This window comes from Lycorma delicatula, chromosome 2, assembly GCF_047948215.1.
Source record: "Lycorma delicatula isolate Av1 chromosome 2, ASM4794821v1, whole genome shotgun sequence".
In the NCBI taxonomy this organism is placed as follows: domain Eukaryota; kingdom Metazoa; phylum Arthropoda; class Insecta; order Hemiptera; family Fulgoridae; genus Lycorma; species Lycorma delicatula.
This window is the reverse complement of record NC_134456.1, coordinates 43,117,366-43,135,000: the sequence shown is the minus strand read 5'-3', so window position 1 is coordinate 43,135,000 and position 17,635 is coordinate 43,117,366. Positions and strand designations below refer to the sequence as shown.

General features: G+C 29.4%; 1 protein-coding gene across 1 annotated transcript in view; it reads right to left on the bottom strand.

Annotated features, from left to right (window-relative positions):
- The window catches only part of ome (dipeptidyl peptidase 4 omega), a 392,854-nt gene that overhangs the window by 28,068 nt on the left and 347,151 nt on the right, over positions 1-17,635 (bottom strand). Inside the window, exons 4-8 of the mRNA XM_075355199.1 lie at positions 16,878-16,952; positions 12,402-12,454; positions 10,053-10,261; positions 7,068-7,237; positions 545-663 (exon numbers count right to left, since the gene is read on the bottom strand). Of these exons, the coding sequence (XP_075211314.1) occupies positions 545-663; positions 7,068-7,237; positions 10,053-10,261; positions 12,402-12,454; positions 16,878-16,952 (626 nt within the window). The remainder of the gene's footprint in view (positions 1-544; positions 664-7,067; positions 7,238-10,052; positions 10,262-12,401; positions 12,455-16,877; positions 16,953-17,635) is intronic.

Here is a 17,635-nt window from a genome sequence, read left to right as displayed (position 1 = left end):
ATATTTTATTATATTAATAATAAAATATATAATATTAAAGTAATTTAATATTATAAGTAATATTAAATTACTTTAATTTAAAATCATGTTAACATGTTCATTCTGCAATATATAATGTGAGATATATTAATTAACCAAAAAAAATGATTTTACATTTTACAAAAATTCTACATTACCTTCTTCTAAATTACTTTAAAAAATTAAGGTAATGTAGAAGAAGTTGTACGTCAAGCTTCATTAAATAAATACTATTTCTTTTTTCAACTTTTTAAATGAGCAGTCAGTTATAGAAATTCATTTAATAATAAGAAAATGCTTCATCAAGTCAGAATTTGTTCAGTTTTATCTAAATGGTAAAAATAAAGCTCTTAAGTTTATGTTCCAGTCAAAGTTCAGATTATGACAAAACTGTCAAATCAAACAATGACAGATCATGACCATTAGAGTAAAGATAGTTTACCTAAAGTCAAAGTAAATATAATTCTTCAACATATTAAAAAATTTTTTTAATATTTAATTAATGAAAGTACACTGTAATGCATACATTCTAAGGAGATCATTTGGAGGAGGAACACTAAGAATACGAGGTGAGGGCCCTGATTCCATATTTGGCTGTCCTAAATATGCCACACTTAGGGTAACTTCAGGATTTGCCCTTCCTGGCTGAAAAACAAAAAAGATAAATTGTATTTAGAACAAACATAAAAATAGTATAAGAAATTTTGGAATACAAAACAACAAAGTATGTACATGAAATATATTCAGTTATATTTACAAATAAAAATACATATTTATTTATAATAAATCTAGTAAAAACTAAAAAAAAAAAAAAAAAAATAAATAATAATAAATGAAGTTAATCAGTGTTCAAATTGCATTTATTCATGTAAATAACTTCAGAAAATCAACATCAGGGAAGTTTCTGTTTCATGTTTATGATTAGTTGTACACACCTAACTTTATCCAGGTTTCTAAAAAGAGAAGATATATTGTAAAAGTTTTCTGATAAAATTACATAAAGTTTAAAGTAAAATTATAGTAAACTCTTTTACTAAGTTTTTAATAATCAGATACGCTATTCATATGTAAAGTGCATGTGAGGAAAGTTGGAGAGGTAGACAAACTATCAGACAAATATTAATTTAGCAAAGAGAGAAACATCAACTATCACATTAAAGAATTTAAACATTCGTTACAGTAGTTTCCCTCAACAGTGCCTTCATTAGTTCATAATGATGTATTTTATCCAACTGCAGAAGAAGGATATCCAGTTTCATGAAACAGAAGGCAGATAACTATATCTAAAATACAGTATTATGTAGTTTTATTTATAAATTCTTAGTATTATTCTACAAATCTTTTTATGAAAGACCACTGTATTTGTATATTAGTTTTGCTAATATACAAGTCAGAATTGTTACAATTTTATTAGCTGTTAGAAAAGTCCGAAAATGACTTCATATTTCAACATTTTATCTTCAAAAAGATTTATAAATAAAATAAATAAATAAATGTAGATCTGTTCAACAACAAAAATACTATTTTTCAGAAAGTTTGAAACTGCTGTTGGCCATGTTTAATCTAACCATTAATTTTTAAATAGCAAAGTCTGTTTATGTAATGGGATGTAATTTTCATGCAAAATTTGACAAGACAAATGATAATGAAACCCATTTTGGATAACTAATTTTAAGTTACTAATAAATAAAACTGCAAATTAATAACTAAAATGACAAAAGCTACACTAGAAAATGAAAGAAAACAAAAATGAATTTTTTTATTTCATTTTACTGTTAGTTTGCATTCAAAAATAATTTTGTAACAGTTATTATTTCAATATTTTATCAGTTTTCCAACGTTTTAATATTCTACCATTATTAATGCAATATTTTATTCATTAACTTAGCCATATATAATTACTGCTGATATGTTGTAACATTATTATAAAAAATTAAATGATACTGCAACAGATCAGCTAATATTTATTTGAAGAAGTACAAAAACTTAGTTAATTATATTTTTAAAGATTTATGTAATTTTTTCATATTTAAATTAAGTTATACTCATCTTCCTATAAGTGTTTTTGTTTCCTTTCTTTAGGGCAGTGCATTAATCTTGAGTGGTATCAAAATTAAAATGTATTCTATCTTTTATCTTCTTCATCAATATGATGAAGAAGATAAAATCATATTATTATGATGAAAATTATCATATTATTTATCTTAGATCAAACTTTCATTTTTTTATATTTTATTTTTTGGGGGAAAAACGCTTTCACGTTATCAGTGCCCAGAGTAAAATAAATAAAAGAGAAAAAAGGAATAACAGATAATAGAAACTACATAATAAAAAAAAAAAACTAAAAAAGTAAAAAAAAACAGCTAGAATAACATTAAAGGAACAAAAAAACTAAAACACATTGAAAACTACAATATTTAAAACAAAAACCAAAACTTACAACTAATAACAAAAACAAAATACCACAAAAAACTAACAAATAAAGTCACAGTCTGAATAACAACAAGAGAAATAAATTTAAAATGAAACAAAGAATAAAAACAAACAAAAAAAAAATAAAATTTAAATAAAACAAATAAAACTCAACAAAATCTGATAAGAGTGGATGGGCCCCTTTTTGGATAACAGAACACTAAAGAAAACAAACTTAAAAACTAATAAAAATTATATTAAATTCTATGCACTTAACTAATCTGTCATAGAAATAACAACACTCGGCTTAGAACCTCCTTGTCATTGCCCAAAATTTGATGAATTTTCCTGGGCAACTTAAATTTACGAGGCCACATAACATATACAGTCCACAAGGATGTGGCGCACAGTTAGACAGCAGTCGTATCTTATGCAGTGTGGTACTTTTTTCACTGACATCAGGTACTCATGAGTGGCTCTCTTATGTCCTACCTGCAATCAGCAGAGGACCACTTCCTCTCTGTGAATTTTCCTGTGGGAGGAATCCCATGGCAACACAGTATCTTTGATGTAACAAAGTTTGTTGTCTACTGTGGCAATCCAGTCATCTTCAACTTGGTGAGAAAAGACTACCCATTTTGTTTTCTCAGGTGAAAATGTGAAACCAGTAACCTTGGACCAACCTTCAAGGCAAGATACAGTGTTCTGTTGTAGGCTCTCCATGACAGAATCTCCAACAAAACCTGAGACAGAATCTCCAACAAGGACATGGAATGTTCAGTCATTCAAGAATCCCCTAATAAAAGCCAGCATATTGCCCTTGACTCCCCATTCTTTGAGGGTGTTTACAACACCATGTCGTCAGGCCATGTTGAACACCTTTTTGATGTCAAAGAAGACAGCGATGAGGCGCTGGTGTAGTAGGAAAGCATTTTGAATAGCAGTTTCCAATGACACTAAATGGTCAATGAAGGATCATCCTTGTCGCAAACCACACTGTTCTGGAGATAAAAGGCCATGTCTCTCCAACCAAGTACCATGTAAGTCTGTGGTTCACCATCCTCTTCATTACTTTCTATAAGACGCTTGTCAAGGAGACAGAGCGGCAGCTTGAGGGGCTTGCTTTGTCGTTATCAGTCTTAAGTACAATGGCTTCTGACCAGACGAGTGGGAAGATTTGTGTGGTGAATAAATCATTATAAATGTTCAATAGGTGTTCTAATGCCGAACAAGAAAGGTGTGACAACATACCGAGACAAACATTGTCAGGTCCAGGGAACATGTCACATGAGTTTTTAAGTGCATGTGACAACTCACTGAACGCAAATGGAGCATTTAATTCACCAACTGAATCACCAATGTTCAACGTAATACTTCCATCTGTATCTTTTACCTGGGAAATTCATCACTATATGATGAAATGAAAGACACCGAGCAGAAAGAATTTACTAAGATAGTTGCCACTGCAGAAGATGAAAGGAGTTCTCCTTCATGAAAAAGCCTGATAGTAGATTATTTGGTAATCCACAAACTGCCCAGATTTTTTTCCACACAGTAGACGTGGGAGTAGTATGTGAAGTGGTGTCCATCTATTTCCTCCATGACTTCCTCCTAGCACCCAAGAATACCCAATTACACACCACTTCAGCCTTATGATACAAATGTATATGTTCATCTGTAGGTCTGCGGTTAAATTTACATAGTACCTGTCATCGTTTGCTAATAGCACTTTGGCAGTCATCATTCCACCAAGGAATGGAAGGACTTGTAGGATTACCCAATATTTGTGGGCTATATCTTAGAATTCTCAAGTATTATGGAAGTAAAAAAGAAAGTTGATCAAGGACACCTGCGCCACCGACATACTGTTATGGGCAGGCTTTATGGTAACCGTTCCAATCCGCCTTTTCAAAAATTCATCTTCATGGCCTTTTTCACCTCACGGTCAACATCAAAATCAATAATAATTGGTCTGTGATCACTGCCATAAAAGTCATCACAAACAGACCAATTAAGACAAGGGAGTAAACTCGGCGAGTATATAGAGACGTCAATGTTGGACAATATACTAGATGATAAGGGCATGAATGTATATGATCCATCATTTAGTAGAAAAAGGTCTAAGTATTGTCTCACTCTGTTTACCATATTTCCTCAAGAAGAGCAGAAAGTTGAACCCCAGGAAACATGGTGAGCATTGAAGGCTCCTACTATTAACAACGGCGATGGGATTTCCATGAGGAGATTTGACATTTCTAGACCATCAAACTCCGAGTTCACTCAGAGATACAAATTGCAGATTTGCAATTTGAAGGATAGAGACCTTCACAGCAGCAGCAGGAATAAGGGTAGCTAGTGGTATCCTTGTAGTAGACACCTCATTCCGCATGAAAATAGCAACTCCACCACTCTCTACTGCCTATTAGACAGTCATATCTCTTACAGAAATAGCCTCTGAGTGTTAATGCACTTGTAAAAGATGCGTTTCTTGGAAGCACATGATTAGTGGTTCATATGTGCCCGCCAATACTCTAATATCCTCAATGCGGTACAGAAGACCTTCCACTGAATAACATTCATAAGTGAAGGTAGTTATAAATAGAGAATGTCAGAGAAATATATAAAAATTTAGTTGTATGTAATGCAGTTTTTCTTTTTTGTATTTTTTATGATAAGGAACTTCGATGCCATAGGTTCAGACAGTTCCTCAACAATATTCTCCAGTATATGAGTTGATGGAGGAGATTTTGAAGAATGGGAAGTTGTAGACAACAAGCTAGAGGGGATGGTCATGGGCTCCCTTAACAGGAAGTTGAAGTTGATGGCTTACTGCCATCCGTGATTATTCCTGCCTCCACAGGTAAAATTTTGGGGACAGGGTCTTTCAGATGTTTTCTATGATTGGATTCGCTAACTGCGATTAATGACTTTTTTCATCTTCGAAAAAGTGACTGTAAGTGAGACAACTTGATCAGACAACATCTGAACAAGTTTTTTTAGCTCACCGCAGGATCCACACTGTTGGATGCTTCCATTCACAGGAGCTTTACTTGATGTCGCAGTGGCGAGACATCTGGTTTAACGATGTTTCAGGAGCCAAGTGTCATTTTACATTCTCTTTGGGCAGCTGGGAAAGAAAACTTCTGGTCGGTATGGATTTTTAGAATTACCTTCTCATCTTGAAAACTTGGGCAATCTTGAGATCAAACTGAATGTGATCCCCCACAGTTTGCACATTTTTCTTCCTCCTAACAGTCAGTATCCTTGTGGCCTTCTTTCGCACATCTAGCACATATTGCGGTGTTCGGGCATGTAGTTATGGTATGGAAATACCTTTGACATTGGAAACACCGCCGTTGGTTAGGGACGAATGATTGTATTCTAACCAATAGTTATCCTAGTTTAATTTTCTCTGGTGGTGTGGGAAGGTTGAAGGTTAAAATAAGAGAGGGAGTAGGTTCTTTCATCCCTCTCTGATGTTTCATTATTTGCTTCTCCTCTGTAACACCTTAGGGACAAAGTTCTTCAGCAATTTCATTAACGTTCACCTCAAGAAGAAAATTACTCCTCGAAGAAGAAAACCAGCAGAAAATTACTCATCGCTAATATTCAAAGTTTTATGTCATATCGCACTTTTACTGCTCATATTCGTCAGACATAGGAGCAAGTTACTTTGTTCATCACTGAAAATGTCTATTAATATTGACCTGTATCTCAGCTTTCTTATGTTCTTGAGGGAACAGCTTGAACCATTTACTACCTTATTGATCAGGAAAGACGAGACCTTATGAAGGGTGCCACATTCCTGATTGTTTCGGAGAACAACAAATCAAATATTTTTGTATTTTAGGTCTGATGCTTTGCAATTCTGTTCCACAGGATTTTTATCCTCGTCAGACAAAGCTGACCGAGGCCTTTTCACTAGACAAATATTGGTGGTTTTTCAGATGAACCACCAACCATCGTAGAATTAATTTGAGGATGTGAAATTTTCATCCCACGAGTACTGGCGATATAACAGACTACTTCAGCAGAGTGCATGCATACTGAAGCTTGAGCTAAATACAACTGGGTTTGCTCATGTGCCCAGAGGACATCGTTCAGGACTCACGACATAGAGCCATTCATCCATCAGCACAATAGTTTCCATCTTGGGTTATGGTTGCGTTTTGTTAAGTGTCACAATGTCACTAAGTGTAAGTGAAAAAGTAAGTAAAGTACAATGTTGTTTTGTAGTTATGTAAGGGTATAGTTCTAATTTGTGATCTACTATGTTAATTTCCCTTTAAGCCTATGTTAATAGAGTAAATTAATGGAAATATTTAATCTGCACAACATTTTTTAACTTTTTACTTAAAAATTAGAAATTATAACAACTGAAGTATGTACTTAGCTGTTCACATAAAATTAAAAAAAAAAGTAGTAAGAAAGAATTAAATGTGTAAATATTAGATCTTATAAAAGTCTAAAAAAATGATTTTTCAATTGTTATTTGCAAGATTTTAGCTCTAGAGAAGAAATTAAAGATTAAGATTTGTTGAAACAGAATTCTGTTAAGAGAAAGTAGAATAAGGTAATTAAAAATAAAAAATGAATTACGTTTTTTACATTTAAGAAAACTAGATCATATAGCTTACCTTAGGGTATCTGATGTTCACCATATTTGTATACTGGAAAGCAAAGTTACCAGGCGATCCATAATAAGGTATAGACATAACTGGTGTTGTTGAATCATTGAACGTAACAAATGCAAGCTTAGAACCATCATTTGAAAACCACATTGCAGAGTTTGAACTAAATACTTCCTCTTCAAGTAAGTAAAGAAACAGAACATCACTAATCAGATACTATTCAAAGAGAGTAGTTATGCATATAATGTTTTTAATCTTACACAATAGAATTAAATATAATCTAAGGCTGAAATTAGAGCATACAAATTTTATACAAAACCCTGTGTTATTATACCTTAATATTAATGTTACATTATGCACCCAGTTATATGATTCTTTTTGATTCAATAACACCTGTGTATTAATCTCAAGTATTGCTGTCAAAGAAAATCTTTGCACAAGAGTAATCATACATACAGTACATCATTTTTTACATATGATAATTTTTAACTATGTAATTGGTAATGCATATTATGTAATTATATTATTAAAAAAAAGTAAAATGTTTGAAGTCAGCCATTACATTAATTTTATTTATTCACACGGTGTTACTTATATGTTGTGCATTAAAAAAAATTGTAAATTGAAAAATGCCGTTAGATTGAAATGAATGAAAATTAATATATTTAGTACTAATTTCTTCAGCCATTATGTATGAGTATAATACTACATAAAATTTAGATAATTTTAATACAAGTTTCATAAAGCTTTATGTATAGTTATGTTCAACGATGTTAATGGTCAAACATTTGAAGATATTGTGTTAAACAATAAAAGGGTTTAAGTAATACCTAAAATATACCACTAAAATCTGAGGAAAAACAGTTATGCATAGGAGGTAAAGAATAATGTAGAAAACATTAGTTATTTTACATATAACATATACTGTAGTGGTCTCATAAGAAAATGAATATTTTTATTAAGAGTACTATATTTTTTCTGCATTATGTTTTGAGTTGCTGTTATTTGATGAAAATCTTTAGGAATAACAGGAAATTATGTATAAAAAAAATCCTGTTTTTCATCTGTATTCTTATCATGCAATTTTAATATTCATTACCTAATTAAAATTGTATTTTAAAAAAGTAATTTTTAAATTTAAGAACAGTTTTAGTAGTCACTAAATATTTAAAATAATTTCTTTGATACTGAGTTTCGATAATGCAACTGTTAATAAAAATCATTTTTTAGTTCTCAGTAAGTAAATATTTGTGTAATTTTTTTTTCAAAGAAAACTTCTTTTAATACACTATCATTGAATGCTGTTGCAGTACAGTTTCTTAATTTCACTAAGCAGTAGGTTGCAAAAAAAAAAAAAAAATGTTGGGGATAAAAGAATTTCTAATTAAACCTCTAGGAATATTGGTTGTCTGTTAGAAAAAAGTATTCAGTTTCATGTAAGCATTGAACTGAGTTCAGAATACAGCACCTGTTAATTATTATGTTTGTGCTTTAATGTTAATGTATTTTAAATATAAATGAAATTAACAATTACATAATATATTACAATCATTTTGTATCCTATGAGTTGATTTGTCTGTATCAAATTCAGTTAGTATGAAAACACATTCACAGTATGTGGTTCAAAATAAATCTTACTATTTCTTTAAAAACAGCCCAAGAAATTTATATTCTAGAATTTATTCAAACTGGATATTATATCTAATAATAATCTGTATAGGTGTATATGTATGTGTGTGTGTGTGCATACACATATGCATGTGTATTGAGATGTATACACACACACCTGTGTGAAGTGTCAGAAGTACTGTTATTACCCAATCTTTAATATAATGTAAAAAAGTCATCTTTTAGTTCATTACTTCTTTGATATTGTCTTATTTTTTCCTCCATTTTCATTTCACTGTTAGATTAGGTCATGTTTAGAACTGTTAACGTAGTTCGTTGACTTCGTCGCCTTTTACCGACGAACTTCTAACAAATTCCGTGATTTAATTGGCATTATTATATATGTATATGTGTAAACAGACTTGGTGAAACATCTGATTATTAATTGAAAATTATAATTTAGAATCGTATTATTTTTGGAAAAAATAATACAATTCTAAAAAATAGAAAGTGACTGATAAATAGACCCCCTCATAAGAACAACATATACACTGAGGTATACATGCCCGATCTTTAATAACTGCAAAAAATTATCTTTAATTCATTATTCCTATGATACTGTCGGACAATATTCTCCCTAAGTCAGAGTTGATTATCATTCCATTTATTTGTTTTTTGTTGCCAATCATTTAATCACTCTTTGGTTTGATATAATTCTTCTGCTGATCTTAATTTGTGTACACATTATCTAGTTTTCAAATTTTCCCTCTCTTTATATTCATCATCCTCTCTTAATCTTTTTATTCTTTCCTTAATCTTAATGTTTTTCCCTCTTTATATTTATCATCTTATGTTAATATTTTTATTCTTTGTTTGTTTATTTTCTTCCTATTTATTTTTTCTGGTTTGCTACATTTTCTTCCTTTTCTCATTTTCCCTTTTTTTAATTTAATGCCTTTACTAGGATTTGAACCTTAGAACTCTCAACTTCAAAATCGTCTGATTTGTGATGATGAATTCACCACTAGACCAGCCTAGTGGATTTAGTTTAACTAAATGTGACAAAAATCACTAAAAAAGTATTTTTTAGTAATAAATATATATTAAAATTTGGCACTACAAATCAGAAGTAATTGAACTATAAAAAAAGCCTCAAACAAATTTTTTTTAGTGTGGTTTTTGTCAATAAAACAGTCTGGTCTTGGAATGAAATTTCAGACTTTTAACAATAATTTATCTCAGAGTCTTTAGTTTAAGTCTCTGATACTACAGATCGAAATTCCAACTTGGATTCTGTAATTTTGAAATATCAGCTTAAATAAGAGTAAGTTTAATACTCCTTTTTAATTATACCATGTATATAAATTTAATTAATTATATTACCTTCATAAACCCAGTCGGGAACACCATTATGAATAATATATGTTCGGCCATTTCTAGTGAGTCTTATTTCTTGCATTGGCAATTCTACAGTCGGCCAATGATATATATCATTCATAAACACATATGCAAGAGCATTTCCCACTGGAGACCAAACTACTAACTGAATCTGACGTGGAGTGCCTTGTTGATCGCTAATATTTATCAAGGTCCTACAATAAAAATTATACATAATTCTGTTAGTAAACAAAGTATAGTGAGATTTTAAAGAAAAAATAACTTTCAATACAAAAGTGAACCAAAATATTTAAATAAAAAATATATGCCACTACAGCATTACTTGCATCAATTAATTATTAAAAATATTCTTAATGGATTAATTATAGGAGTTTACCTCAAAATTTTATGGCCGACTTGTGAATTGTGTTGAATGGTTCGTGTGAAAATTCTATATTTCTTACACTTCTGAATTGACATAAATTTATAGAATTTCATTAAGTCTAGGTAATATTATAACTATTAACAAAAAACTGAATAATCTGATTTAATGAAATACTAATTTCTAAATAATAAATTAAATCGACTTTCTATTCAGTGGATGTTGTTTTCTACATTAGAATGGAAAACAATTTTAAATTCATTAAAAAATTAAGATCCTAAATCTTGATCTAATATATCATATAAAAATAGAATAAATATGTTATAAAAATTATTATGTTATAAGTAATTCTCTATTTTACAACAAATAAATGGTTATAATCTTTTTTATTTTCATCAAAGCAAAACATACATTACATCAATAACATCCTTTTGTCAACAAGAATGAGAAAGTTTTACAACCATAAAAAATTAAAGTAACTATTCTGTGTTTATAGTTCTTAAATACCTAACTAAATCATTTTTAATTCCACTAACTGATAATAAATAATCTAATTTGTGAATGTATATTTGTCTGATAACTTTGGTAAATATTCACCAACATTAATGAAATACTGAAAATTACTTGGATCATTATTTTATAGGGCAATTATTTATTTCACTTTTATCAACAAATAAAACAGAGAAATCTTCATGTAGCATCCAGTCAAAAAGAATGCATGATTCTATAAAAATACAAATAAAATTTTATATCTGGTGCCCAAACCATTATCAATGTAAATAAGGTACATGACAAATGGAAATGGTAAGGCAAAGATGTCCTTACCATTACCAAGAATAACACAACACTCTGCCTGGATTAGTATGGAAAATGACAATTTGAAGTAGTTCCCTGATACCTGAATATACTTTCACATATCAGGACACCAAGCCTACTTTTATCTTTCACCATTTTTATCTTTACACCTTGACTATACAGTATACATCACAACAAATTATTACAAAAAGAACATACTTACCGAACACATATAATCCCTCTGGAATATGTAAACTATTTAGATTGCATAACATTTATGTTGGTGAAACAGGACACAGTTCCAAAGATACAATAAAACAGTTAAAAGCCCTCCATATCAAGTAGAGTTAACACTTGCTAATCCCTTCATAGGCACAAATCATAAATTCATTAAAACTGACTGCAACCTTTAAATACTGCATATACACAGAAAAGGACCACGTCTCATGTATGCCTTATATATGATACACTTTAAAATGATGAAATATATAAAGATTAAAAAACCCACAACAATAACATAGTGTGTACATAAAGTCACACGACTCAAAAGAGGCAACGATCCTACACTTCAAAGTTTATGTTACAGGACTCCTGGATAAGGTAGATCTCTGACTGTACTAGACAAGATCAGAATAAATCATATTATCTCTCATGTGTCAGTAATTTCAAAGTAGCACAAACGTGTTATTTACATAATCCTACTGTATATTTATTGTGGAGCATTATTTAATCACTAAGTCTTTTTCTGAGTGCCAGAAGATATACATAGCTAATTTTCCTGATAGTGCAGAAATAACTATATTTCGCTTTTTGTTTCGATTTTATTAAACACAGAATGCAGCTGATAGTAAACATAGCAATGTTACATAGGGGCAGTTTGCACAACATTCATCGGTCATTTTTATATTCTCCAACCAAGTCATTCAGGAAACATTCTCAACAGTCTGAATTTTTGGTCAGGGTTTTCACAAAGCTAAAAAAATTTCAAGTTGAAATTCATCTGTATTGAATTTGACCACTATAAGAATTGGAGAACTTGACTTCAACTACAGTACTGCAGGTGGTTCATATATTTCATTCGATAATAATCGAGTTGTTATTTAAATACAATAAAAGTTAGGTTCAATAAGATAACTTGATTTAAACATTTTTATTTTTCAATTAAAATTTATACTTACTGAGTGCTTAAGTTGATTACCACATAATAAGCCAAGTATGAGTGCCTGTACAGCTGTAAAAGAAATAGGTAAATAATAAAAAGATTGAAAAATTATCTGATAAGTTAGGAAATAACAAATTTTAGTATATCTTGGTCACTACATAAAATAGTTTATATATTTGTATTAGAAAATCTGTAAGTATTGCATTGTTAATTTTAGCTGAAAAAGAAGTATAAAAGTTTTTCAAAATTCAATTCACTATTCATATAAAAAATTATGGAATGTGAAACTTGTACTACATACAATAGTATATTGTAATATATTATAATGAAATAGGACTCCATTTAGTGATGCTAACTGGTTTGAAGAAATGAGTCACTAATGAATGGAAGTATCATACTCCAGAATGTTATGATGGAGGGAAGGAGTAGGCCAGTGAAAAAAAAATTGAGGAGAAGGATGTTAAAATGGGTTGTATAAATAACACGGAAGGAAAAATGTAAGTAGGACCAGTTTATTGTCTGTAATGATAAACCATTGGGCTGGTCTAGTTAACTAGTCATCACGAATCAGCTGATTTCAAAGTTGAGAGTTCTAACGTTTAAATCCTAGTAAATACAGTTACTTTTATACGAATTTGAATACTAGATAGTGGATATTGGTGTACTTTGGTGATTGAGTTTCAATTAACCACATATCTCAGGAACAGTCAACTTGAAACTGTTCAAGACTAGACTTCATTTACATTCATACATATCATCCTTATTCATCCTCTGAAGTAATACCTTACGGTAGTTCTGGAGGCTAAACAGAAAAGAGAGTGTCTGAGATGATATATTAAAGAAGTGTGCAGTTGAATAAGGAAATGAGCAAAATGATAGTTTTGGAAGGGATAGAAAGATGGAAAGAGATATCATACTAGATGAAAAACCTTTGAGAGGCTATTACAAAGTTTTAGACATTTGGAAAAAAAAATTGTGATTAGGGAAAGATAAATTAAATATTAAATTGATTATGAAAATGAGGGAATTTATATTACAATATTAAGTACTTGATACAGAACAAAGAGGTACCAGAAATCCCAAGTTGTATAATAACTTATGGAACTGAGGCACATACACAACAAACGGCAATTAATTTCAGGCAGGAGAAATGAATTTCCTGAGAACTACAAAAGGGAAAATGAAAGGGGACCAGATAAAAAAAATCGATATTTGATATGACCATCAGATTAGTATAAAGAAGGGAGGCTGAGGGAATGAAATTGTAGTGACATGGACGTGTTAAAAAAATTGGCATGCAAAATTTATTAAGAGTGCTGGAAAAAATAGAAATGAAGATCCTGATAGTGTTCTAGGATAGGATAGAAGAGGCAGTTCAGGAAAGTATGGAGTCAAGAGCAAATGTCTGGTAACTGGCAAAGAAGGAAAAAAAAATTGTGGGTGGTAGCAGCTATGGAAAAATAAGAAAGGTTAGTACGTTCAGACTTTTTTGCTGGAATGAGATCAGAATATTTGTGTTGTACATTTTATATTGAAATAAATCTGCAAATACTGCCTTCTCATTTTTTTTTGCACAAGTTGCTTATGTGGACTTTTTAAATCAGTGGTAAAATAAGTACAGCTGATATGATATCTAGCTTATTTCCAATCTGAAAAAGAATTTTCTAACTTGTAAAAACCAGTTTATTTATATAATTCTTTGACTTTTAAAGATTTTATCCTTATCTAATTGTTTTATACTTTCAATTACTATTCTTTAGCTGTTATGAGGTACAAATTCATATAAAAGAAAAAACTTACATTAGCAAAATAAAGAATACAGTATACATTCATAACAGAAATCAGTTGCTTAAGAGCAGTTCTTTCTACTAGTAATAATTAATTCTGTACAATGTTAACCAGCAGTTGCTAAAAACACCTCTAAAATAGGTTGAGTCATCATACAATTGACTGGTTCAATGCCAATCTCTATTCCTTTTAACTTCTAACATATTCATATCATCCAACATATTCAATTATCAGTTTTATGTAATCCAATCTTTATCATTCGCTATAGTTTATACCATCTGTACATTCTATTACCACATTAACTAAATCTGGTATTAACCTAGTTTTACTTCATTAGATTTTTCCACAAATTTCTCTCCTCTCCTATTAACCCTCCTTTAACACCATATTTCAAATCATCTATTTTTTTCCTTCTAGTTTTTGATATTATCCACGTTTCATAACCTTAGATCACTATACTAAATAAATACTTTAAAAAATTTCTTTCTAATTCTTAGAACTATCAATAATCAGAAAACTAATTATAAAAATAATATAATAATTAAAGCTTTCTCTCTCTCTCTCTCTCTCTCTCTCTCTCTCTATATATATATTTTACTAGCAGATTTGTTTTTTTTTTTAGAAGCTCTCCTTGCTGATACCAGTTGTGCTTTTCAAGAAGCCATATTGTCCATCCTAACTAATTTTGGTCTCTAAATAAAATACTTTCCAATATAATTGCGTCATATAAACCTCCGGGACCACCGTTAGGTATTGCTTCAGAGAATGAAATGAATGACAATTTTTGTAGCATGTGAAAATGCCATGCCTGACTAGAATTCGAACCCAGGACCTCCAGTCATCAATCTGAGGCCATAAAGTATCATCTGTATAATAACATGAAATGACCTATCAGTCTGCAGAAGACGTTTCATGTATATTTCTGCTAAACTAATAAATCTTATTCCTGTTAAATTTATATAAAGAAGGGTAAACAAAAAACTCCTTAAAGAAACAGTTGAGTGGATAATGACAAATATTGTGTATGAATTAATATTCTAAACATGTTTTTGCCATCCTGTCTAAATGATATATAATTAGTTAATTTTCTAATCCAATCTTAGCAACGTTTTGGTTTTTTTTATATAAAAACCTATAATGAAGCTAAATCCAAACTTATTAAAGGTAAATTTATAATTATAATTATAGTAATAATATTAATACTAAGATTACTTAGCATTATTTTGTATTATTTTATATTGTTACAAAATAGCGTTCACATAAGAGATATAACAATATTCATTTTACTCCAAATTATACAATACACTAAGCATAAAAGTGTACAACAGTATAAATATTATTTACATCATCTTCATATTCTTGTACCTTCTTGATTTTACTAAATCTAGAATGTTGAATTTTAATCCGTGGGTGCAGGTGTTCATTAGTTACAGTACTATTATGCTGAATTTATTTTATTTTTTCATTGTTTTTCTAGGCTAATAAGCTTAAATTTTAATTGATCTAAATCTTTATCAATTAAGTTTTTGTTTGTAAGAAATTTTGTTTATTTATGTAAGAACATTTAGTTGCTACTACTTATTTTAAAAATAGTTTTAATTTTTATACTCCCTTTTTAGAAGTATTATATAAAGTGACTGATATTATCACACAGGTTATCCTTTGCAAGTATTATGTTTCCTAATTATATATTGCAATTCTTTTTTGTCATACTTTGTACGCAGAAAATAAAGATTCATTATTATTCATTCATTATTCATTATTCATATTTCATTATACATATTTCATTATTCATTATTCAAAATACATTCATTATTATTCATAGTATTTTGTGGTCCCTATATCAATATTTAATTTGTCATTATTCTCACTGTCATATTTTAGTATTATTTTTTTACTCTTGCTTATTTTCAAAATGAATTTTTCTAATAGTAAAAAACGCTAATAGACAAAAAAGCCTAGTTCAGTATGTCTTTATTCATTTATGTTCTTTTATCCATAAATGAATAAATGATATATTTTATTATTGATATATTTTTTAATTTCTGAAAAAATATATCATTGAACTTAACATTTTTTCTTTGAGTAGTTAGTTACTCTACTCTCAAGTTTTTCTTTTAATTTCTATATTGCTTTCATTTTACATCACCAAATAATTTCTCCAGGTCTATAAATACCATATAGGAGGATTTATTCTGCTTGAACCTCCTTTCTAAAATTAGTCTGAGGGCCAGATTGGCCTTCCTTGAATCCATCCACTTTCCGAAACCAAAATGATTTTCATCTTTTACATCTTCTACCACATTATTTCTCTACAAACTTTCCTATTTAAATTGATGTTTTTCTTTCTGCTAAAATTCATACAGTTACTAATTCTTTAGATTAGAGAATTAGTATGTTAATAATTCTAAGATGTAGAATACAAATAAGATGTAGTTGTAATTTTTTTTAAACTTAATTCTTTTCAAAATCTGTCAATCAATATTCCTTCAGAAAATTATGAATGAAAACAGTTTCTAACAATATAAATTTCTAATCAGAATTAACAACTAAAATGTTCCATGTGATCTTTTACACCTTTCACATTTGAACTTCCACATATCTTAATTCACTAAAGATAAAGGAATGAAGTGCGTATTAATTCCTTCATTTAACTTTAAATACAAAATAATACATACAAATAATTGTCATAACATTTCATTACCTTCTGGTATGAATGACCAACCAGTAAAAATCGTTTGTCAGCTGACAATTCAAAGCTAAATGCAGTTTGAACAATCTGAAATCAAAATAGAGTACATACGAGTGTTAAAAATCAAACAGAATTGTAATCAACAAAATTTTATAATTATAATAAAAAAAATTCCCATAAAATTTAATTGAAAACTAAGAAGTATATTATCAATTATAAATTTCACTAAGTTTCAGATGAGTAATTAAGTATTCTGTATGACAGGAACAGAGTTTGTACTATTTTATATCTTCAAAGGATAAATTATGTTAAAATGATAAAAAAGAACAATTTTAAACATCTAAGCTCTACATATTTACATTTATTATCATTTCCATCTATTAATAATAATAATAATAATAATAATAATAATAATAATAATAATAATAATAATAATAATAATAATACAAACCATACTAAAACCACCCAAAAGTTATGTTTCATTAGAACATTAAAATAATTTGTGTATGATGATGTTTGTATTGTGATAATATTTTTAGCATTATGAATATGGTTAATAAGGAACACTCAAGAAGTTCACAAAGGAGACTAACCAGTAAAAATGACCAACAGCCATTTTCTATGGTTTTAATATAATTTGCTTTTACTACAATTTTTCTTGATTCCTCCAAGTAATAGCAGAGCAGTACCTTTACTCACTTTTAAATTAATGGAACTTATTATTTCGAAGGTCTTTTAGAGCTAATTATCATTCCTTCTAAGTGAAGTAT